The 24,147-nt window shown below is 40.5% G+C and overlaps 1 protein-coding gene and 1 pseudogene across 1 annotated transcript; both read right to left on the bottom strand.

The window, feature by feature from the left end:
- Positions 1–3,334: 3,334 nt before the first annotated feature.
- LOC145498306 (adenosine receptor A2a-like) lies at positions 3,335–4,667 on the bottom strand (annotated as a pseudogene).
- A 754-nt stretch (positions 4,668–5,421) lies between these two features.
- Positions 5,422–23,790, bottom strand: LOC145498804 (uncharacterized). The gene is made up of 10 exons (XM_081478740.1): positions 23,727–23,790; positions 22,544–22,685; positions 21,632–21,734; positions 11,775–11,859; positions 10,898–11,017; positions 10,326–10,457; positions 9,511–9,642; positions 8,015–8,149; positions 7,043–7,362; positions 5,422–5,652 (listed from the first exon to the last, which is right to left on the bottom strand). The coding sequence occupies exons 1-10, from the start codon at positions 23,788–23,790 to the stop codon at positions 5,506–5,508; spliced, it is 1,380 nt and encodes a 459-aa protein (XP_081334866.1). The 3' UTR covers positions 5,422–5,505.
- Positions 23,791–24,147: the final 357 nt, after the last annotated feature.

Raw genomic sequence — 24,147 nt, 5'->3', positions numbered from 1 at the left:
CAACAATGTGGAAGCCCCACCAAGACGCTGGCGGAACTCTCGAAAGAAAAGGCACACCGAACAGCGGCGCCACAGCCCCAGACTGACCAGCGTCACTGAACGAAAATACCAGGGCGACGTGCATATCAGGAGCACTTACCATTTGCATGGAAAAGCCAGTTATTCTGGTGTGAATCCAAATGGTACGGTTCATTCCGTTGAATTTTTTTCGGGAAAAAGGTAATACCTTCCGAGGTATTACTTTTTTTCCGATTCAACCGGAATTTCCGAAAATTTCCGTACCATTTGTCAATAACTATATGCCAGGCTCCTTGCGGCAATATTTCCGAGAAGAAATGTAAGATGGCGAATGATGAATCTCTGCAGATGCAGACCATTTATGGCTGTGACAGATGTTTATTTTCGTCACCACTGTTCTCGGTATCCTTGCAACACCGCTGTAGCACTGCGGGTGAGAAGGAAGTTACTCTCTGCATACGGAAATGGGCTTTTAATTCATCCGAAGAATACGTAGGTATCGTCTGCTCAAAAAATCCCTGGATTCGATTCAAATTTCTCTTTGCAAATTTGGATGCTGCAGCAAGAAGAATGAAGTCGTCCTCTTCGTTTCCAAAGAAATCATTTTCAAAGTTGTCGTCTGCTAAAACGTCTAACGGCACAGCAAGTTCGGCCGCCATCTTTGTTGTTGTCCAGGCCCCCGCACGGATATCTCCAAACTTAGGATCAAATGGTACGGCTCAATGCGATCCATTTCCTTGGAGAGGAATACTGCAGTTCCATTTGTCCAAAAGATTCCTCGGGAAAGTCCATTCAAATGGTAAGCGCTCCAGGTCGCAAAATTTAAAATTACGAAAACTTGAGTATTATTAATAGCCCGGAAACAGCCCTTGTCTGACACAACCCGGCAACAATATGGAATATAGCCAACCATAAGTCTTACTACGAAGACACGATGACGCAGATCTTATACTTGATATCTTAATTTGTTTGTTTAGTTCTGTTCATAATCACTTGTCACCTTGTGACACACTTGAAAAAAATGCGCCACGCTTGGAAAAATGGGTCACACTTGGAAAAATGGGTCACACTCTGAAATATGGGTCACACCTGGACAAATGGGTCAAACCGGAACAAATGGGTGATACTTGGAAAAATGCGGTACATTTGGAAAAATGGGTCATACTTGGCAAAATGCGGCACACTTCGAAAAATTCGGTACCCTTGGAAAAATGCAGCAGACTTGGAAAAATGCGGCACACTTAGAAAAATTGGTCACAGTTGGAAAAATGTGGCACACTTGGAAAAATGGGCCACACTTGGAAAAATGCGACACACTTGAAAAAATGCGGTACACTTGAAAAAATGGGTCACACTTGAAAAAATGCGGCACACTTGGAAAAATTCGGTACCCTTGGAAAAATGCAGCAGACTTGGAAAAATGCGACACACTTGGAAAAATTGGTCACAGTTGAAAAAATGTAGCACACTTGGAAAAATGGGTCACACTTGGAAAAATGCGGCACACTTGAAAAAATGCGGCACACTTGAAAAAATGCGGCACACTTGGAAAAATGGGTCATCACACTTCGAAAATGGGTCACACTTCGAAAAATGCGGTACACTTGGAAAAATGGGTCACACTTGGAAAAATGCGATACACCTGGAAAAATTCGGCACCCTTGGAAAAATGCGGCACACTTGGAAAAATGCGGCACAATTGGAAAAATATGGCACACTTGGAAAAATGGGTCAAACTTGGAAAAATGGGTCACACTTGGAAAAATGGGTCACACCTAAACAAATGGGTAACACCTGAACAAATGGGTAACACCTGAAAAAATGGGTGATACTTGGACAAATGGGTCACACTTGGAAAAATGGGTCACACTTGGAAAAATGGGTCACACTTGAAAAAATGCGGCACACTTGGAAAAATGCGGCACACTTGGAAAAATACGGCACACTTGGAAAAATGGGTCATAATTGGAAAAATGGGTGCCACTTGGGAAAATGGGTCAAGCTTGGAAAAATAGGTATTACCTGGAAAAATGGGTCACAATTTGAAAAGTCGGTCACACTTGGAAAACTGGGTCTACCTGGGTCAAAGTTAGTCATACTTTAAAAAGATGTATCAGACTTGAGAAAAAAGGTGTTAACACTAGCAAAAATGGGTCATACTTGGGGAAAAGAGCAACACTTGGAAAAATGAGTGAAGCTTGGAAAAATGTGTCTTATTTGGAAAAATGGGGCTTCAGCCATAGTAGTGTGGCTTGTGGCGGATTTTTGTCTCTCCATTGTTTACTCAAGAGCTTGTTTTGTTAGATTTGTTTGCTGTGTTGTGATTTTCTTGATTTTGTTTACATTAACAACATTCAAAACATAACACTAAGTGGACCTCTTTAACTAAATGTTTTGCAGTGATAACTCTTACTAACAGTTAAAATGTATATATTGGGCTACTCAAAAAACAGGCGGTATCTGATGTTCGTGAAAGCTTTTTGTACCATCTAGTTTATCTAAAGCTTGAACTTCATTAGTAAAGGTAAGTTTGACTTATACAGATCAGATGTTTAATGAAGACGACTGACTTCTTCATCGAGTTACAAATAAATACATTCAAAGTCCACGTTGTTCAGCGTTGTTATGAAATTCAACATTTGACGGTTGTCGTTTGAACTTTAATGAATGCACAGATGTTCACAAGAATAGTTATTTAGGCCACCCATTGGTGGTAGTGATTTGCTATTGCTATTGAAACAACTGTTTTTTTCGTTTAAATTATTCTGTTATTCCTGTGCTTTATGCGAATGTAACCGTCGGAGATTGATTAAAAGTTGTTTAACGTTGTAAGAAAACATTACAAGTAGGATATAGCAATCAAAACTTATTGATTTCTGTGTTTTATGAATCACATCAGAAATAAAGAAGAAAAATACCACTTTTCTGCAGTAAACTGGTGCCACTAATGTATGCATGCAACGTAAACGCAATGCAAGAACGTAACGGATTTTAAGTTTTATTAATATGAATGAATACGTATATAATCCTTTTTATTACTGCACATATTTAAGTTTTCTTAAATTTTGTAGCTATATACTCGAACCCACGATCAAACCTGTCGCTTTAAGACAAAATCGTGTTTAAATAAAGTATTGTTGTTGTTGATATTGCATACCACGCAAAATTCTTGTTAGAGTGGTCAATGGAGTGAAAAGTGGGGAAAATTGTATACTGCCAAAGAGCTTATATTTCTAGACTATTCTAAAATCTCGCGAATTTATTCAGTCATTAGTAATAGTTCTTGTCGGCTGGACCCCTCTTTTAGGTCAGTGAATCAGTTTTGGTTGGAGTTTGTTCCGTTCCATGTCGCTATAACATTATTGTTTTTCCGCCGTCGAAAACACAAGCGAAGCGAGCGGTTAAACATTGGTAGTCTCCAAGCGTACATAAAAGGATTTATGGTAGAACTCAGTGAGAGAAATTCATTCGCAATGTAGTGGTATACGTTGTAAGCGTAAGAACTTCGACAGGAGCAAAAATATAGAATTTGTATGTTTATAAAGTAAGGTAAAAATGAAAAATAAAAAATGAAAAGGATCAACACGAACGTGATGGCCATCCTGTTTTCTCTCTCTAATTGTTTTCTTCTGCTTGCTGCTGTCAGACTCGCTCGGACATCTTTAAGTTCTTGTCTTTGGCGAGCGATCATTTTATATATTTTCACATAAACTGCTGTTAAAATAAATGAGGGAATCACAAAATGTGAATAACAGTAGGCCAACAAAAAATTTTCCCTCTTCACATCGGCAATCGGAAGGACGCACATAACCAATGCGTTTATCCAAATGATGGCGATAGCAACCTTGGCTCTTGTGTTGTTAATCTTCTGTGGGTATTGGAACGGTTTAATAACCGCAATATAGCGATCATATGACATGGCCATAAGCGTTGAGACGGCGACGAGAATGGACACAGCTCCGATGAAATATTCTATCATGTTAAGAATGGAAATAACAAGGTTTCCCAAGCTAAAGTACCTGTGGATCAATTCGATGGCTCTAAGGTAGCTGACAACTCCCATGAAGAAATCCGCAACGGAAAGGTTTGCGCAAGCATTGGCAGGGATCACGGTAGATCGTGATAAAAAGAAAGCCGTTTGCTACGGCTATTATTGTACCAGATACGAAGTCAATAACAATTAAGCCAAGTAAAATGTCACCACGGACAGGCATGATGCTGGACGACTCTTCGCTCATGTTAGCTATTTCGTTATAGATTACCACACCCGACGGATTTCGAAACAATTATTTTTGCGTTGGTGAATGCTGAAATTAAACTGAAGAGTCTGCTCCCCGATGCAATATTTGTGTTTGAGATAGCATGCAATAATCAGTGGTATTACCCGATTTACCAGTTTGTATTCTATAAACCCCATATGAATGACGCAGGTAATTTATAAACCGACTAAGATGCAAATATAAATGTACAGTATAAATTGGGTTGCTTTTTATTGTAGAATGTTTTCCTGGCACTGCTTGATTTTAGCTGGACGACTCTTCGCTGACATTGATGAAAAAGATAAGGCTCTCCGTTTTGTGTTTTCTCAGGATCATGTTGTGAAATTGGAATATTTATTCAAAGATGTATTGTCCTGGTAAACATATGATGTTGAGCGACAAACATCGTAATTGAAATTCATAATCATGTGAAAACACCCCCTGTCCTGAATGAGACACGATTGTGTTCCTCAGATTCACCAGGGGCTATAAATTAAATTAAATTGATTATGATAGTGTTGTCGACTGATTTTGGTCTCGCACGTTTCTGTGTGCAATAAAAGGTGAACGAAAAGCAGCAAACAAGCAAACAAACATACAAACAAACAAGCAAACGAACGAACGAACGAACAAACAAGCAAACAAATAAACGAACGAACAAACAACAAGACCAAAACGTTTGCGATAGCACGCACCCAGCTTGAGTCAATTCCGAACCGTTCAGCTTTGGAATTGGTTGAAGATTTCTGTGTAATGAATACAGCAAATAAAGTTTTTAGCTCCCGTAACAACCATCACAATGTACGCTGACAAGACAAGACAAGACAAAACAAAAAAAGAAGAGACGAAACGATTTGGGACGGGACGGGAACTGGGTGGGACAAGACTTGTTCTTTGTGATACTTTACCCCAGTTTAACGGCCGCTTCAAAGTGTTTGTTGGTACAATGTCTGAATTGAAGAGGATTGATAGGGAACGTACAAAAACATCCCCCAAATATAAAGAAAAAGCTGTGTTGCAGGTTGCGCACTTTCGTTATCTCCACATTAACTTCACTTAGGATGCAATTGAAGAATAAGAAACAAAATAAAAATAAAATAAATGAGCCTGTTGGTAAATTTACTTGCAATGTGATTTATTGATATGCAGTCATTAACCGTGACAAGTGTGCAGGAGGTAGTAAGCCCTTTCAAATTATTCGTATATAGTTTCCACGGAGACGCGTAATTTATTCTGGTCTGCACCCAAACAGCTCTAGTTTTAGCGCCACGCCATCCTCCCAGGACTGGGGATACAAACGAACATAACGGGTATAGACTGGTTTGACCAGCTCAACTTCAGCTGTGTTGTAAGGACCTGTGTTCCCTTTGAAAATCTGTTCAATCAAAAATGTAACATACATCAAATCGTGTTGATAAACAGTGAACCAATGCCTTTTAATTTATACTATGAATACAGTTATATAGTTATTGCTATTTTTGTTTTGTTTTTATTTTTTAGTCTCCCATGAACTTAACTGTAAACTGTAAATTCTTCCTTCATCTCTCCTGTCTAACAATTGATCCATAACTAGGCTGAAGGCTAACTTGAAAACTTAACGGTTCATTAAGTCTCCAGTCTCATTAAAACAAGATTACAATTGTCACCTTATTTGTAACGTGCCATGTAACATATTAAATTTGCTACAAACGTTAAATATTCATATTTGTAAGAAGAAAATAAAGATGTTGTTGTTGATGTTGTATGGCCTTATGTCCCAGCTATGAGTGAGTGTCATTGTCGTAGTGATAAAAGAAGAGGAAGAACTGGAGAAGTTGAAGAAGAAGAAGATGGAGAAGAAGAAGAAGAAGATGAAGAAGAAGAAGAAGAAGAAGAAGAAGATGAAGAAGAAGAAGAAGAAGAAGATGAAGAAGAAGAAGAAGAAGAAGATGAAGAAGAAGAAGAAGAAGAAGATGATGAAGAAGAAGATGAAGAAGAAGAAGAAGAAGATGAAGAAGAAGAAGAAGATGAAGAAGAAGAAGAAGAAGATGAAGAAGAAGAAGAAGATGAAGAAGAAGAAGATGAAGAAGAAGAAGAAGATGAAGAAGAAGAAGAAGATGAAGAAGAAGAAGAAGAAGAAGATGAAGAAGAAGAAGATGAAGAAGAAGAAGATGAAGAAGAAGAAGATGAAGAAGAAGAAGAAGATGAAGAAGAAGATGAAGAAGAAGAAGAAGAAGATGAAGAAGAAGAAGAAGATGAAGAAGAAGAAGAAGATGAAGAAGAAGAAGATGAAGAAGAAGAAGAAGAAGAAGATGAAGAAGAAGAAGAAGAAGATGAAGAAGAAGAAGATGAAGAAGAAGAAGAAGATGATGAAGAAGAAGAAGAAGATGAAGAAGAAGAAGATGAAGAAGAAGATGAAGAAGAAGAAGATGAAGAAGAAGAAGAAGAAGAAGATGAAGAAGAAGAAGAAGAAGATGAAGAAGAAGAAGATGAAGAAGAAGAAGAAGAAGAAGATGAAGAAGAAGAAGATGAAGAAGATGAAGAAGAAGAAGATGAAGAAGAAGAAGAAGATGAAGAAGAAGAAGATGAAGAAGAAGAAGAAGAAGAAGATGAAGAAGAAGATGAAGAAGAAGAAGAAGAAGAAGATGAAGAAGAAGATGAAGAAGATGAAGAAGAAGAAGATGATGAAGAAGAAGAAGAAGAAGACGAAGGGTAGTTGGGGGAGGAGTATTAGGAGGAGAAGGATAAACAGGAATAGGACAAAGAGGAGGAGCACTGGTCCCTACCTTGTCGACCTTGGCATCTGGCTCTCTGTAATTAAACCACGTGACTTCATCAGACGAATAAGCCAGCTTGTAAGTCTTGACAAACAAGGAGAACATCTTGCCTTGAGTCGCCACACCCTTCAACCACGTGACCTTCCCAAGATCCACCTGGATCCAGGGGTCGGTATCCTCGGCAACCGCATACCAGCTTTTCGCGATCCCAGCGTTTAGTCGGCCTCCCCATGGAGGGTAGTTAAAGTAGTGAGAACTTGCCGTGATGGACTGGTTACTAATTCGTCCGTCCTGCATCCCCAGGGGTATAGAAGCGTTGCATTGTTTGGCTAGCAAACCATTCGTGAACACCGTTAGAAAAAAGGAAAACGTTATCTATTATTGTGGATAAGTCGACATACGAGCCAAGTGGCCCATCAGGCCGGAGCTTACCCCGATCTCTGAAGCACGAAACGACTGGGAGTATTTCTACTCCCCCCTGGAAGGGATGCTAGCCCGTCGCAGGGTTACCCCCGGCATTAGATTTGCTGGTACCCATTTGTACACCTCGGTGGAGAGAGGCACCGTTAGAGTAAATTGTCTTGCCCAAGAACACAACACAGTGTCCCCGGCCAGAGCTCGAACCCGGACTGTTCGATCCGAACACGAGCGCACTAACCATGAGGCCACCGCGCCTCCACATAATTGTGGATAACTACCCCTGAAAAAAATATTAAAAAAATCAGCTTTTATTTTAAAGCGATAGTTTGCAAAGCTACAAAGTTCATGGGGTCATTAGAAAAAGAACTCTAATGTACTAATGGACTCATAAAAATTTACAGTTTATCTGAAACCTAAGATATATACAACAGGTAACATCACCAGCAACAACAACAGGACCAACAGCAACAAAAAACAATGCTCTATTACATTAAAAACGTTTCATTAATGCTAAACGTTGGTCTGTTATATACATTTCCATGAGATGGATTTAGAGTTTACCTTCACATTTATACACTGACTGGTGTATGGGCTCATATCCCTCTTTACACTGACAAGTGTAACTCCCCAAGCTGTTGTTGCAAATTGTACTTTCCAGTTCACACTTGTGTTTTCCGTTTACACACTCGTTTACGTCTGAAAACCGAAATCATGTAGATTGAGTTAACCTTTTAAATTCTTCTCTATTCCTCTATTTTAAAATTAATATATTTATAGTGGTCATGCACTTAGCTGTACAAGCACTAAGCTTAGCTAGTTTACAGGCATGCCACTGAAACAAAGGAAACAAATATTTCAAATAAACGTAACATAGTCAAAAATCCCAACTGGTAGGAGGCAGACCAGTTGGCTATTTACAAAGCGTGACCGAGGATTTGAACTCGGGACTACCGAGAAATAAATCGCGCTAGTTGCAGGGTGGAGGCCTTGAACCCGGGACCTCCGGATTACAACACCAGCGCCCTAAACCACTCGGCCACACTGCCTCGCTAATGCTATGGGATTACGTACATAAACTTTATTAACGCGTGTTTCCATCTAGCCGATGGAGAAAAAAAAACCCTCTACCAATTGGGGACACTTAATATAATAAATAACCTACTAATTATTTTCTAATGAACTAGTAAAAAGCCTAACGATATAATTAACAACATAATATATTTAAAAACCAACAAACTATTTTCTAATAACAATCAACTAATGGGATAAAGTATTAAAAAGAATTAAGAATTACAAAGGATGCATTTGGAATAATTGTCATCTTCTACCACTACACCTAGGACTAGGAAAGCATTTACTTACAGAAGAATAAACACCATTGGATATGATTCATTTTAAGTACTATAATACTTTCAGATCAGTTTTACACAGAATGGTGCTACTCCTAACTGGTGTAAAAGGGTTGCTAGTCTTTGAAAGTTATCCCATCCAAGTATTTTGTGAGGGTGCTCTTACAATTCGAAAGTATCCATTGACAGCTATTAAAGCAGTAACTATAACACTGTCATTCTTACCAAGGAACATAAAGCAAGAAAGAAGAAACGTGCAAGTCTGCATTGCATGAGCATGTCCATCGTTTTAGTTGAAAAGCATAGGGCAAGAGACTCTCATTGTCTTTTGCACCGGGACAACTCATGTAAACTCTAGCCCCATAGCACGTTCTTCATTTTCCAGAAACAAAACAGTACACAAACTGATGTTTGAAAGGGAGTTTAGAGTTGCTAGCAGTTCTATCCGTCAAAGCGATTACTAGAAGTGGTATCAACGGGAGTAAGTCAACTGCCTTTCAAAAGGTCATTTGCGAGTTGCCTTTTGCCTCTGTGTCAAAACGAGTCTTAGTGCGAAACTATTCTTATGAAAATGTGTTCCGCCTACAGGTTCATTTTCGTGCATCATATATGAAAGGTTTTTCACAAGTATTCGTTTTCAAACAGAGACACAAGGTAACTCGGAAATAGCGTATATTGCCTTTTTTACTCTCAGAGCAACAGGTTTACCTTGGCATTTATACAATGACTGATCAGGCTGATAACCGTTCTTACACGGACAGGTGTAAGTTCCTAGTTTGTTGCTGCATGTTGTGGTTTGATTATCACACTTGTGTTCTCCATTGTCACATTCATTGATGTCTGAAAGAGAATCGATCGTGGGTTAATTTTTTTTAGTCACACCCCTAAACTAAAAAAAAACTTCTGAAAATAAATCAAAAATGTGAAATATAATTACTAGGTGTATTTAATAAGGTCACAAACAAGCCACTAAAAACTCATTTTGCTTGTATTAATGGCTGGTCGTGTGGCAGGGGCTCTTTAAAGACTGACCGGTCTTTTATTTAGGTCAAGGAATCTTGTAGTTATATTAACAAAGAAGGGGCAAATCCAGGATTTTTCAAGGGCGGGGTGGAGGTGGGGATGGGGGTGGGGTGGGGTGGTTGGTACTTCAGGGCTGTAGAATCAATGGGGCTTACCCCTAAATGTTTCACTTTGAGAATTAAACCGTACTCAGAAAAGTGTTACACCACAAATGTTTCCAGCTATACCACAAAGTAAAAATTACAATGATGTACCTGTGCAGAGCGTTTCCCTTCATTTCTGCTACAATATTCACAATTTCTTCTCTTTTCTTTATATTTTGCTCTTCAAAAGTGGGGTGGCTAGTCGCCCTATTCACTTAAAACTTTGCGATGTTGCTTAACCATGAGTCCGTTTGTTTACTAAGAATGAAATAGCCGTAGGCAGGTTGTGGACTTAAATGTCTTGTCTTTTATCCCAAGAATGTGAGCCAAGATCGAATAAATGTTGATCCGTCTTACCTTGACACTTAAACAACGACTGGGCGGGCTGATATCCATTTTTGCACTGACAGGTGTAACCACCCGGGGTGTTGTTGCATGCTGTACTTTCCTGTTCACACTTGTGTGCTCCAGCCATACACTCGTCTACATCTGGAAAAAAAGAAGCGATGGATAGTGCTGACTGTTTCGTTTTAGTGTGAACTCGAAAGCTGTTCATTAAAACGATATAAACAGTTTAATATGAGTTAATGACATCCCATAAAATAATTTTAAAGGCCAGCCGTTCTGTTAATTTTAATTCGCTGCTTGGCAACTTATTTGACCTTTTTCAGCTTGTTGCTTTCAGCGACACGTCTAGATTATGAAACTGTTTTGAGAAGAAAGATTGGAAATGTCTATTCTTTCCTGGAAAGCGAGTTACAATTCAAGGCTTATCAGTAACTAAGTACTACCGTACTGTGTTACCCTCGATAAATAAAGTTGATTCTTACTATTATTATCATTATCATTATTATTATAAATAGCTACTGTAAAGGACATGAGATCGAACTGTCTGGATTTGATGACGTCATCATAATCCGATCATTCACCTCGACACTTATAGCGACCTTCAAGCTTGTACCCTTTGTGACATGCGCAGTTGTAGCTGCTACTCGTGTCGATGCAGACATGCTGACACAGCGCCACGCCAGCGCGGCATTCATTTTGCTCTGTGAACACAAATAAACACATGATCAACAGCAAACGTTAGAGCCCGCTAATTCGTTTTTGGTCAGTACCAAGGGGTTTTGAATCTTCTCAAACTCTTCAATCAATAATTCAATCAACAAAGGAAATCATGACCGTGTCTGTGTTTGAATATCTGATCTTGATTAGCACAGATTTTTACGATTTTATTTCTCCATTTACTCCTTAGTTTTAGTTTCGATTTAGAAGATATATAAAACCCTCAAGACAGCGGTGTTCGACCACATTTCCATACTCCTTGAAGTTCGTCAAATATGCTCCGCTGAGTGTCGTATTTTCAACTCTCGGTGTTTGGAAATATGGTCAAACACGGTCTTTCTTGTTTGATATATTACTTCTAACATGATCCAAAGAGGAGGACCTTGCGAAAGACATGCCCAACTACCAGGCCAGGAAATTGCACATTGATCACTTCCGATAATGTACGCTACTCAGGTCTGTTCTTTTGTAAGAGTGCTTTTGATTTGTCCCTAGTCAATAAATTCATTGACTTAGATCAGTTTTCATTTGAGTGTCGAAAAGTTATTGGTTTTGCCCTTGCTACGCCAAACGTAACTCGTTCGCAGACGTTTTCCCGCGCTTCTCGTCAGCTACATGGAACTACCTCGGACTATATCCTTTGTCATTGGGTAAAGCGATTACTTTTCTGTGCAAAATGGTATACAAAAGGGTAAGGGGTTGTAGAGTACTCCCGTGGGTTCTACAGACAATCGTTCTCACCGTAAGCTGTAATCCATTTCCAGGGTGGTATCCATTTGTGGAAATAAAACGTGTACAGTGGCGAGCCACTAAAACTTACTGTAACCTGCCAACAGCAAACCGACACGCAAATAAGGTAAATTGATCTTTAGATTCTAAGGTTAACATGTCTCAGCTGGATAGGTAAAGTAAGGTTAAGTATGCATAAGAGCCAAGTGGCCATTAGGCCGGAGCTTATCCCGGTTTCAGTAGCATGAAGCAACTAGGAGAATTTCTACTCCTCCCTGGATGGGATGTAAATTTATCGCAGGGTTACCCCTCAGCATTAAGTTCGCCGGTACTTATTTATACAGCCGGGTGGAGAAAATCACTGTGAGCGTAAAGTGTCTTGCCCAAGAATACAACACAATGCTCCCGGGCAGGGTTAGACTAGAGTGCTAAAACCATACCCTATTTATAACCAAAATGGCCAAAATCGATACCCTATTTATGACTAAAACGGCTGAAAAACCCTACCCTTTGGGGCCGCACATACCTATATAGCCCACATAAGGGAGTACCCCCCCGGGAATTACCCAACATGAATCTTCCTCTGCTTCTCCCCCTGAACCAAGTTCAGATCTATGTACTGAACTTAAATATACAAAGTGCCTACGAATGGATGTTGAGCGTGGCGAGTAGACATAAATGTCTTGTTTACCCGATGAAAGCCATCACAATAAACTCTGAGCTTGCATCGAGATGCTTGTCCGGGCGTAAAGGAGCGTTTGATTAATCAATCTAAAACAGATCTTAAGGAGTAAAAACCCAGATCATCTGGAATACTTGTCTGAGTATGTCGTTGGTAGTGGGAGCCACGTGCAGTATTAGCATGCTCGGTAATTGATGTTATTGTGTAGAAAATATCGCACAATTACACAGCCGAGGACAAAAAAAAAAAAAAAAAAAAGCGCGAGGAGAAACTTAGTACATGGAGCTAAGATAGATTGTCAGTGCTTTAGGTGACCATGCACGGCTACCAATGGCTTGGCCAATGGCTCGTACACGCAACGAATCGTAAAAGTCCGTAAGTAACGACCTCCGAAAGAAGTGAGCCCACCCCCCATCCCCTGAAAATAGAGGAACTAAGGTTCAAAAGTATAATTATTTTCCAATCAATAACCTGAATAACGTACGATAAACTGATGACGATTCAACTAGGGAAGGTATAGCTTATCCCAGGAGACGTCATGAAGCGCCCTGGTAAAACAAACCCCGCAAAATTTTCATCAAGTAACAAGAAGGTACTAACAGGACCTTTTCTTCAAATTGAAATTACTAAAGTCGATCACTTTGCATCATTTTTAACAGGAACGCATAAAAAGAACGTTTAATCATATTGAAATTAAAAACTCGACCAGAGCAGTTAAATATTTATGAAGCAGACTAACGTAGCAGCGCTTCATGAACAGTAAAAATAGTTTAAGGTATCTTACATCACGGTCTACATATAAAGTGCCCACCGATGTGCCAGCAACATAAATTTGAACTGGAACGAAGAATTTCTACACGATTTATAAGGACTCAGTGATTTTACGAATTAGACCCACAGCCTTAAAGGAATACAGCCCTGAGCCCTGTTCTCATAGAATTAAAAAAAAAAACATCGGGAAAAGATACTTTGAGTAGAAGTCATTTGCGTCCCCTCATGGGGTGAGAGATTCTCGCCCATATCAACTTTCTTTTCTCTCGTAAGTTCTCGCGCGCTCAGAGATGCCCCACACTCGCGTTTTAAGTGCGGGAATCCCAACCAATGCTTAACTAACTTTTTAAAGATGCTACTTTTAGCCCTCACCCAAATCTACACACGTGTATTTCACTTGTCGAAAGCTATCGATTATGACAATGCTTGGGTGAGAGATACTCGTCCCTATCAACTTTCGTTTCTCTCGTAAGTTCTCGTGCGCTTAGAGATGTGCCACACTCGCGTTTTAGGTGCGGGGATCCCACCCAATGCTTACCTAACCTTTTAAAGATGCTACTTTTAGCCCTCGTTCAAATCTAAACACGGGTAATTCACTTGTGGAAGTCTATCGATTTGGACAGTGCTTGGGTGAGAGATTCTCGCCCCTATCAACTTTCTTTTCTCTCGTAAGTTTTTGCGCGTTTGGAGATGCGCCGCACTCGCGTTTTAGGTGCAGGGATCCCACCCGATGCTTACGTAACTTTTTAAAGATACTTTTAGCCTTCCCCCAAATCTGTACACGCGTATTTTACTTGTGGAAAACTATCGATTTGGATAGTGTTTGGGTTAGAGATTCTCGCCCCTATCAACTTTCTTTTCTCTCCTAAGTTCTCGCGCGTTTAGAGATGCACCACACTCGCGTTTTAGGTGCGGGAATCTTAACCAATTCTTACTGAAGTTCTCAAAGATGCTATTTTTAGCCCTTCTCGAAATCTACACAGGTGTATTTCACTTGTGGAAGTCTGTCGCTTTGGACAATGCTTGGGTTGAAGGTTGTCGCCCATTTATATCTTTTTTTTCACTCGCGTTTTTGCGCGCGTTTAGTGATGCGGCACACTTGCGTTTTTGGTTGAGGATCCTAAACTATGCTTACGGGGCTCTTCTACAAACGTGTATTTCACTTGTGGGAGTCTCTCGCTTTGGACAATGCCTGGGATAAAGATTCTCGCCCATTTATATCTCTTTTTCACTCGCGTGTTTTCGCGCGTTTAGCGATGCGGTACACTCGGGTTTTGGTTTGGGGATCCCAAACTAGGCTTACAGGCCTCTTTAAAAATGCCAGTTTTGGCCCTCCATTAAATCTACGCAAACGTATTTCTCTTGTGGAAGTCTATCGATTTGGACAGTGCTTAGGTTGGACGTTCTCGCCCATATCAACTTTCTTTCTTCTCCTAAGTTCTCGCGCGTTTAGAGATGCGCCACACTCGCGTTTTAGGTGCGGGGATCCCAACCAATGCTTACCTAACTTTTTAAAGATGCTATCTTTAGCCCTCCCCCAAATCTACACACGTGTATTTCACTTGTGGTAGTCTGTCGCTTTAGACAATGCTTGGGTTGGAGATTCTCGCCCACTTATAGTTTCTTTTCTCTCGCCTTTTCTCGCGCGTTTAGCGATGCACCACACTCGCGATTTCGGTGTCGGCATCTCAAACTATGCTCAGTGGATTCTTTTAAGATGCTAGATTTTGCCCTTTCTTAAATCTACACACGTGTATTTTACTTGTAAAAGTCTATCGATTTGGACAGTGTTTACAGGGTTAAAGATTCTCGCCCATATCAACTTTATTTTCTCTTGTAAGTTCTCGCGCGTTTAGAGATGCGCCACACTCGCGCTTTAAGTGCGGGGATCCCAACCAATGCTCACCTAACTTTTTAAAGATGCTACTTTTAGCCCTACCCCAAATCTAAACACGTGTATTTCACTTGTGGAAGTCTATCGATTTGGACAGTGTTTGGGTTGGAGATTCGCGCCCATATAAACCTTCTTTTCTATTCTAGGCCCTCGCGCGTTTAGAGATACACCACACTCGCGTTTTAGGTGCGGGAATCCCATCCAATGCTTACCTAACATTTTTAAAGATGCTACTTTTATCCCTCCCCCAAATCTACACACGTGTATTATACTTTTGGAAGTGTATCGATTTGGACATTGCTTGGGTGAGAGATACTAGGCCTTATCAACTTCTTTTCTCTCGTAAGTTCTCGTGTGTTTAGAGATGCGCGGCACTTGCGTTTTAAGTGCGGAAATACCAACCAATGCTTACCCAAATTTTTAAAGATGCAACTTTTAGTCCTCCCCTAAATCTACACACGTGGTGTCGGGATATCAAACTATGCTTACTGGCCCTTTTAAAGATGCTAAATTTGGCCTTTTCTCAAATCTACACACACGTCTTTCACTTGTGGTAGTCTGTCGCTTTGGACAATGCTTGGGTTGGAAATTCTCGTCCATCTCTAGTTTGTTCTATCGCGTGTTTTCGCCCGTTTAGAGATGCGCCACACTCGGGGTTTGGTGCCGGGATCTCAAACTATGCTTACTGGCGTTTTTAAAGATGCTAGATTTGGCCCTTTCTCAAATCTACACACGTGTATTTCACTTGTGTTAGTCTTTCGATTTGGACAACGCTTGAGTTGGAGATTTTCGCTTATTTATACTTTTTCTCTCGCGTGTTTCCCCGCGTTTAGAGATGAGCCACACGCGATCTCTGTGTCGGCATCTCAAACTATGCTTACTGGACTTTTATGCTATGCTATGCTTACTGAAGATCTTAGATTTGTCCCTTTCTCAAATCAACACACGTGTATTTCACTTGTGGAAGTCTATCGATTTGGACAGTGTTTGGGTTGGAGATTCTTGCCCATATAAACTTTCTTTTCTCTCGCAAGTTCTCGCGCGTTTAGAGATGGGCCACACTCCCGTTTTAAGTGCAGGAATACCAGCTAATGCTTACCTAACTTTTTAAAGATGCTACTTTTAGCTCTCCCCCAAATCTACATACGTGCATTTCACTTGTGGAGGTCTATCGATTTGGGCAGCGCTTGGGTGAGAGATTCTCGCCCATATCAACTTTCTTTTCTTTCGTAAGTTCTCGCGCGTTTAGATATACGCCACACTCGCGGTTTTGGTGTCGGGATCTTAAACTATGCTTACTGGACTTTTTAAAGATGCTAGATTTGGCCCTTTCTCAAATCTACTCTCGTGTATTTCACTTGTGGAAGTCTTTCGCTTTGGACAATGCCCGGGTTAAAGATTTTCGCTTATTTATATCTTTTTTTTCACTCGCGTGTTTTCGCGCGTTTAGCAATGCGGTAAACTCGCGTTTTTGGCAAGGGGAAATCAAACTATGCTTATGGGGCTCTTTAAAAATGGTAGTTTTGGACCTTCCCCAAATCTACACAAACTTATTTCACTTGTGGAAGTCTATCGATTTGGACAGTGCTTAGGTTGGAAATTCTCGCCCATATAAACTTTCTTTTCTCTTGTAAAATCTCACGCATTTAGAGATGCCCCACACTCGCGTTTTAGGTGCGGGAATCCCAGCCATTGCTTACCTAACTTTTTAAAGATGCTACTTTTAGCCCTCTACCAAATCTACACACGTGTATTTCACTTTTGGAAGTCTAGCGATTTGGACAGTGCTCAAAGTCGCCGAAACCGGGCTACGCGCAGCGTGATTTTATCCAACTTTGGGTCGATTTACAGGATTTTGGGCTATATTTCCGAGTCCCAGGGACTCTAAACTAATTCGAGAAGACTGGTTTTCAGTGTAATGGACAGAGGAAATATCTTTGAACGCTTGGTTATGAGCAGTCTGGCTGAAATATAGCCACTTAGTGACTAGAGAGTCGCCGAGACCTGGCTACGCGCAACTTGATTTTCACCAACTTTGGGTCGATTTCCAGGAACTTGGGCGAAATTTCAGAGTCCTAGGGACTCTAAAATAATTTGAGAAGACTTTGGTTTTCAGTGAAATGGAGAGAGGGAAAATTTTTGAACGCTTGGTTGTGAGCAGTCTGGCCGAAATATAGCCACTTAGTGACAAGAAAGTCGCCGAGACCGGGCTACGCGTAGGTGGTTTTGACCAACTTTAGGTCTATTTCCAGGAACTTGGGTGTAATTTCCCAGTCCAAGGGACTCTAAACTAATTCGAGAAGACTTTGCTTTTCAGTGAATTGGACAGAGGAAAAAGTTTTGAACGCTTGGTTATGAGCAGTCTGGCCAAAAAATAGCCCCTCCCTAACTCCCTCAGTGACTAGAAAGTCGTCGAGACCGGGCTACGCGCAGCGTGATTTTGACCAAGTTTAGGTCGATTTCCAGGAACTTGGGCGATATTTCCGAGTCCCAAGGACTCTAAACTAATTCGAGAAGACTTTGGTTTTCACTGAAATGGACAGAGGAAAAAGGTTTGAACGCTTGGTTATGAGCAGTCTGGCCGAAATATAGCCACTTAGTGACTAGAAAGTCGCCGAGACTGGGCTACGCGCAGCGTGATTTTGACCAACTTTGGGTCGATTTCCAGGAACTTGGGCGATATTTCCGAGTCCCAGGGACTCTAAATTAATTCGAGAAAACACGCAAGTGAAAAAAAGATATAAATGGGCGAGAATCTCTAACCCAGGCATTGTCCAAACCGACAGACTTCCACAAGTGAAATACACGTGTGTAGATTTGAGAAAAGGCCAAATCCGGAATCTTTATAAAGTCCAGTAACCATAGTTTAAGATCCCGACACCAAAACTGCGAGTGTGGCGCATCTCTAAACGCGCAAGAACTTACCAGCGAAAACAAAGTTGATACGGGCCAGAATCTCTCACTCAAGCACTGTCCAAATCAATAGACTTCCACAAGTGAAATACACGGGTGTAGATTTGGGGGAGGGCTAAAAGAAGCATCTTTAAAAAGTTAGGTAAGCATTGGTTGGGATTCCCGCACCTAAAACGCGAGTGTGGCCCATCTCTAAACGCGCGAGAACTTACGAGAGAAAAGCAATTTCATAGGGGCGAGAATCTCCAACGCAAACACTGTCCAAATTGATAGACTTCCACAAGTTAAATACAGGTGTGTAGAGTTTGGGGAAGGCTAAAAGTTGCATCTTTAAAAATTTAGGTAAGCACTGGTTGGGATCCCCGCACCTAAAACGGAAGTGTGGCGCATCTCTAAACACGCCAGAACTTACGAGAAAAAAAAAAAATTATATGGGCGAGAATCTCCAACCTAAGCACTGTCCACATCTATAGACTTTCACAAGTGAAATACGTTTGTGTAGATTTGGGGGAGGGCCAAAACTAGCAGTTTTGAAGAGCCCCGTAAGCATAGTTCGGGATCCCCACATCTAAAACGCGAGTGTGCCGCCTCGCTTAACGTGCGAGAACACACAGGAAAATGGAAAATTGACATGGGAAAGAATATCTAACCCAAGCACTGTCCAAATCTAGGGACTTCCACAAGTGAAATACACTTGTGTAGATTTCGAGGAGGGCCAAAACTAGCAGTTTTGAAGAGTCCCGTAAGCATAGTTCGGGATCCCCACACAAAAAACGCGAGTGTGCCGCATCGCTAAACGCGCGAAAAAACGCGAGTGAAAAAAAGATATAAATGGGCGACAACCTTTAACCCAAGCATTGTCGAAAGCGACAGACTTCCAAAGTAAAACACACCTGTGTAGATTTGGGGGAGGGCTAAAAGTAGCATCTTTAAAAAGTTAACTAAGCATTGGTTAAGGTCCCCGCACCTAAAACGCGAGTCTGGCGCATCTCTAAACGAGCGAGAACTTAGGAGAGAAAAGAAAGTTGATAGGGGCGAGAATCTTTAACCAAACACTGTCCAAATCGATAGTTTTCGACAAGTAAAATACGCGGGTACAGATTTGAGGGAGGGCTAAAAGTAGTATCTTTAAAAGTTACGTAAGCATTGGGTGCCTAAAACGCGATTGTGGCGCATCTCTAAACGCGCAAAATTTTACAAGAGAAAAGAAAGTTGATAAGAGTGAGAATCTCTCACTTAAGCACTGTCCAAATCGATAGACTTCCACAAGCGAAATACCCGTGTTTAGATTTGGGTGAGGGCTAAAAGTAGCATCTTTCAAAGGTTAGGTAAGCATTGGGTGGGATCCCCGCACCTAAAAAGCGAGTGTGGCGCATCTCTAAACGCGCGAGAACTTACGAGAGAAAAGAAAGTTGATATGGGCGAGCATTTCTCACCCAAGCACTGTCCAAATCGAAAGACTTCCACAAGTGAAATACTCGTGTGTAGATTTGGGGGAGGGCTAAAAGTAGCATCTTTAAAAAGTTAGGTTGGCATTGGTTGGGATCCCCGCACCTAAAACGCCAGAGAGTGGCGCATTTCTAAACGCGTGAGACCTTACGAGAGAAAAGAAAGTTGATATGGGCGACAATCTTTCGCTCAAGCACTGTCCAAATCGAAAGACTTCCACAAGTGAAATACACGTGTGTAGATTTGGGGAAGGGCTATAATTAGCATCTTTAAAAAGTTAGGTAGGCATTGGTTGGGATCCCCGCACTTAAAATGCGATTGTGGCGCATCTCTAAACGCTCGAGAACTTACGAGAGAAACGGAAGTTGATATGGGCGAGAATCTTCAACCCAAACACTGTGGAAATCAATAGTTTTCCACAAGTTAAATACACGTGTGTAGATTTGGGGGAGGGCTAAAAGTAGCATCTTTAAAAAGTTAGTTAAGCATTGTTTGGGATCACTGAACCTAAAACGCGAGTGTGGGGTATCTCTAAGCGCACGAGAACTTACAAGAGAAAAGAAAGTTGATATAGGCGAGAATCTCTAACCCAAACACTATCCAAATCGACAGTTTTCCACAAGTGTAATACTCGTGTATAGATTTGAGCGAGGGCTAAAAGTAGCATCTTTAAAAGGTTAGGTAAGCATTGGGTGGGATCCCTGCTTCAAAAACGCGCGTGTGGCGCATCTCTAGACGCGCAAGAACTTACGAGAGAAAAGAAAGTTGATATGGGCGAGAATCTCTCATCCAAGCTCTCCCCAAATCGATAGACTTTTATAAGAGAAATACCCGTGTTTAGATTTGGGCGAGGGCTAAAAGTAGCATCTTTAAAAAGTTAGGTAAGCATTGGTTGGGATCCCTGCACCTAAAACGCGAGTGTGGCGCATCTCTAAACGAGCGAGAACTTACGAGAGAAACGAAAGTTGATATGGGTGAGAATCTCTCACCCAAGCACTGTCCAAATCGATAGACTTCTACAAGTGAAATACACGTGTGTAGATTTGGGGGAGGGCTAAAAGTAGCATCTTTAAAAGGTTAGGTAGGCATTGGTTGGGATCCCCGCACCTAAAACGCGAGTGTGGCGCATCTTTGAACGCGCGAGACATTAGGAGAGAAAAGAAAGTTGATATGGCGAGAATCTATCACCCAAGCGGTGTCCAAATCGGACGACTTCCACAAGTGAAATACACGTGTGTAGATTTGGGGAAGGGCTATAATTAGCATCTTTGAAAAGTTAGGTAGGCATTGGTTGGGATCCCCGCACCTAAAACGCGATTGTGGCGCATCTCTAAACGCTCGAGAACTTACGAGAGAAAAGAAAGTTGTTTTGGGCGAGAATCTCCAACGTAAACGCTGTGCAAATCCATATTTTTCCACAAGTTAATTACACGTGTGTAGATTTGGGGGAGGGCTAAAAGTAGCATCTTTAAAAAGTTAGTTAAGCATGGGGTGGGACCCCTGCAACTAAAACGCGAGTGTGGCGCATCTTTATGCGTGCGAGAACTTACGAGAGAAAAGAAAGTTGATATGGGGGAGAATCTTTCACCCCAGTAAGGCTGACTGCAGTTGTTTCTGAGTGATTTAAATCCACATTTGTCAACTTAGGCAGTATTTAGGACCAAAAGCACTCCATAAGTAAGCTATGTTTTTGTAGTCCGCTAAGATGTACTTACAGATAAAGTTACATTGTATTTAATTGTTTTTGCGTCCTTTATCTGCAGACTTTTTGTTTAAACGTAAACTATTTTAAAATATAATACAGCAAGTTACGTTGGTTGTGAACTCGAACAATTTACTGTAAAATAGATTAGGGGTACACCCTTTCACTTTTGAGGGGGGGGGGGCGAAGGAGAGTTGGGTGATTTGGTACAGGTACGAATTTTCTTAACCCTTTCATTTTGTTGGGGCGTGTGATGCATTATATTGTTCTCCCTGTAACATGATTTATATTCGGCTCACTGGAAATGGCTAATTTTTGTCAGCAGTGGTTATGTACATAAATTCACATGGTCCATCCCTTAGCAAATCGTAAACCAGTTATATGTTATAATGTCTTGGTTTCTGAAATATTCTACGGCAAAAAAAAAAAAATGCTACTTGAACCGTATATCAGCTTACCTGAGCAAGGTGCCAATTAGGGAATATTCCCCAACCATCATGATACACTTTGATCTCTTTCAAATGTCCTACGAACTTCGCATTGCCATGAAAGGTGTCCGTCCTGGGAGGTAAAAAATACACTCATTGATGTTTATGAGCGGTTTTCAATTGAGTATTTTACGATAACTACAGAAATTCTCGAGCGTTCATTGGCTAATTTTCATTCTCAGTAAGTAGACAGACACATGAATTTATAATTTATGCAATGCCTCAACGAGCGAGAGCGGACAATTTTACGATTTGTTATCGTAAAAAACAAATTGAAATTATTTTTTCACGCGTTTGTCCTGTTATTGACAATGACTTTCATCAAAACATTGTCAAAGTAGTCTACTGATCCACAGCTACTTTGCTGACAATGTCATGACGAAATTCATGATTAATTTGTTAAATGTAAAACCAAAACCAAAGTAATCACTCTAGCCAATCACAAAGGTTCGCGTACAACACCTTGAACCAATCAAAATTCGAAAAGATTACATGAAGCTGACGCCAAGCGCGGAAAAAATAGGGCCAATGAGTGATGATTCGTTTTCGTTTTGCTTCTGATTGGATGAAAAAGTGGCGCGAAATTTTTAAGCCAATCGTGTAACCTAGTGATGCAAATCAATTACTTTTCGACACTCGAATGAAAACCGCTCTATACCGAGACGGTATTTTTATGAAAAGATTTGAAATCTGTATCAGGCCAATACTGGCGAGTTATAGAAAAACGAGTGTTTTGATTCTAGAAATCACCACTGAGATGTTCAAAACGAACGATTCAAAAGGCAATGAATGATAAATACTCAACAGCGATACTTAAAAACAACAACAACAACAACAATAACAACATCAACGAGCATACAGAGAAGACAAATGAAACCTTACCGTCCAAATTCAAAATCCCATATCGAGTTATGCAGCCTGATAGAACCAGTTGAATCGCCATTTACACCAATAAGATTTACATAAACACGAGCGTCAGTACCGGCAAAAGCCACCCGGGATGTGCTCACTTTTATCACATAGTCTGAAGGTAAAAAAAAATTGTTCGGAAAAAAAAATATTAAAGAAAAGCCACGCACGCGCCACGTGTTTCCTTCTGCAAACGCCTGGGGATGGAAACATAACACCCGTCCTCACTACGCCGGAGAAATTTGAAAACGGAACAATCACAGGTCAGTTTGGTAAGTTGTGTTTGATGTCATCGTGTTTTCAAAATGTTTTCCGTCCTCACTAAAGCGCAAAGCCAACGTTTTCAAATTGCTCCAGTTTGAAGAGCGTTTTCGAAAAGCTTCGGTTTTCGTGACGGATCGGTGTGGACGGTTGGCCTGACCGTAGAAATAAAACTGCATTTTTCAAATTTCTCCGGCGTGGTGTGGAAGGGGCCTGAAAGAAATGTTGGGAGAATTTGAATTCGAATTCGATAAAGTGACAGTCTCTCTTTGAAGGAACAAACGTACCAATGACGTTATAAACTTGTTTGCGGTTAGACTTGCAATTAGAAAGCACTCTATATAATTTAGTTTATATAAAAGAGAATCAAAATTATTGTCCACGATCTGTGTCCAAACGAACCACAGCGAAAAAAAAGCAAGAGATACCGTCGTTTTCAAACATTTCTTGACATTTTGTTAAATCTTGTGAGTGGCAACTGCAAGACGCTATGATCTCTATGAAAAATGGATATCTTAGTTGTTGAGAGCCTCGCAGGGGTTTGGGGGAACAAGGGCATACGATCATTTATTTCAAGGGAACAAGGGATATTTTAGAAGTAAATTTGAGGAATAAGGGATATTTCTACTATTAACGGAAGTTTGACAAAAAAAAAATAAAATAATAAAGGGACAATGTAATTTATCGGGAACATGTCCTCGTTGTTGAATAGGCAGTACAACAAATGAGCAACCGGTTTTCATAAACGCGACATGATGGTTTTGAAAAAGAAGGAGTCTTGCAAAACAATATAAAGAAAACGTGACAAGGCAAAATAACATAGAGACATTAGCTGGGATCCACTGTACTTAATGTCCTTAATATTAGGACCAAAGAACAAAAGATTAATACTCACTGGTTCCATAAACCTGTGTGTAAGTGAAAATCAACAGCAAAGACAACACATGGAATATATGCATCTTGAGGCAGGCTCTTCTTGTTTAGAAGGGAACCACAAACTCGCTACAAGCCGGAACTCTGCGATTATTAAACAGGGTTTTGCTGCATTATGTATTTATACCGTCATTTAAACTGATATTTACCTGAAAAACAAAATAATTTTATCAGTTTATGTGATGAGATCAATTCACTGTGTTAACATTTGTTCAATTTTGTATACCTAAAAATTAGTATTATATTGGAAAAATTTGCTCTTATAAAACCTTTGATATGAAAAACAAATGGAACATTTTAATTTGGTATTGTTAGGAAAATCAGGAATGAGGTGAACTGATGACTTGAGAAAAAAAAAACAACAAAAAACCAAAAAAAACAAA

The sequence above is a fragment of the Orbicella franksi genome, chromosome 9 (genome assembly GCF_964199315.1).
Source record: "Orbicella franksi chromosome 9, jaOrbFran1.1, whole genome shotgun sequence".
Classification (NCBI taxonomy): Eukaryota; Metazoa; Cnidaria; class Anthozoa; order Scleractinia; family Merulinidae; genus Orbicella; species Orbicella franksi.
The sequence above is the reverse complement of the archived record's forward strand: the minus strand, read 5'-3'. Positions and strand labels throughout refer to the sequence as shown.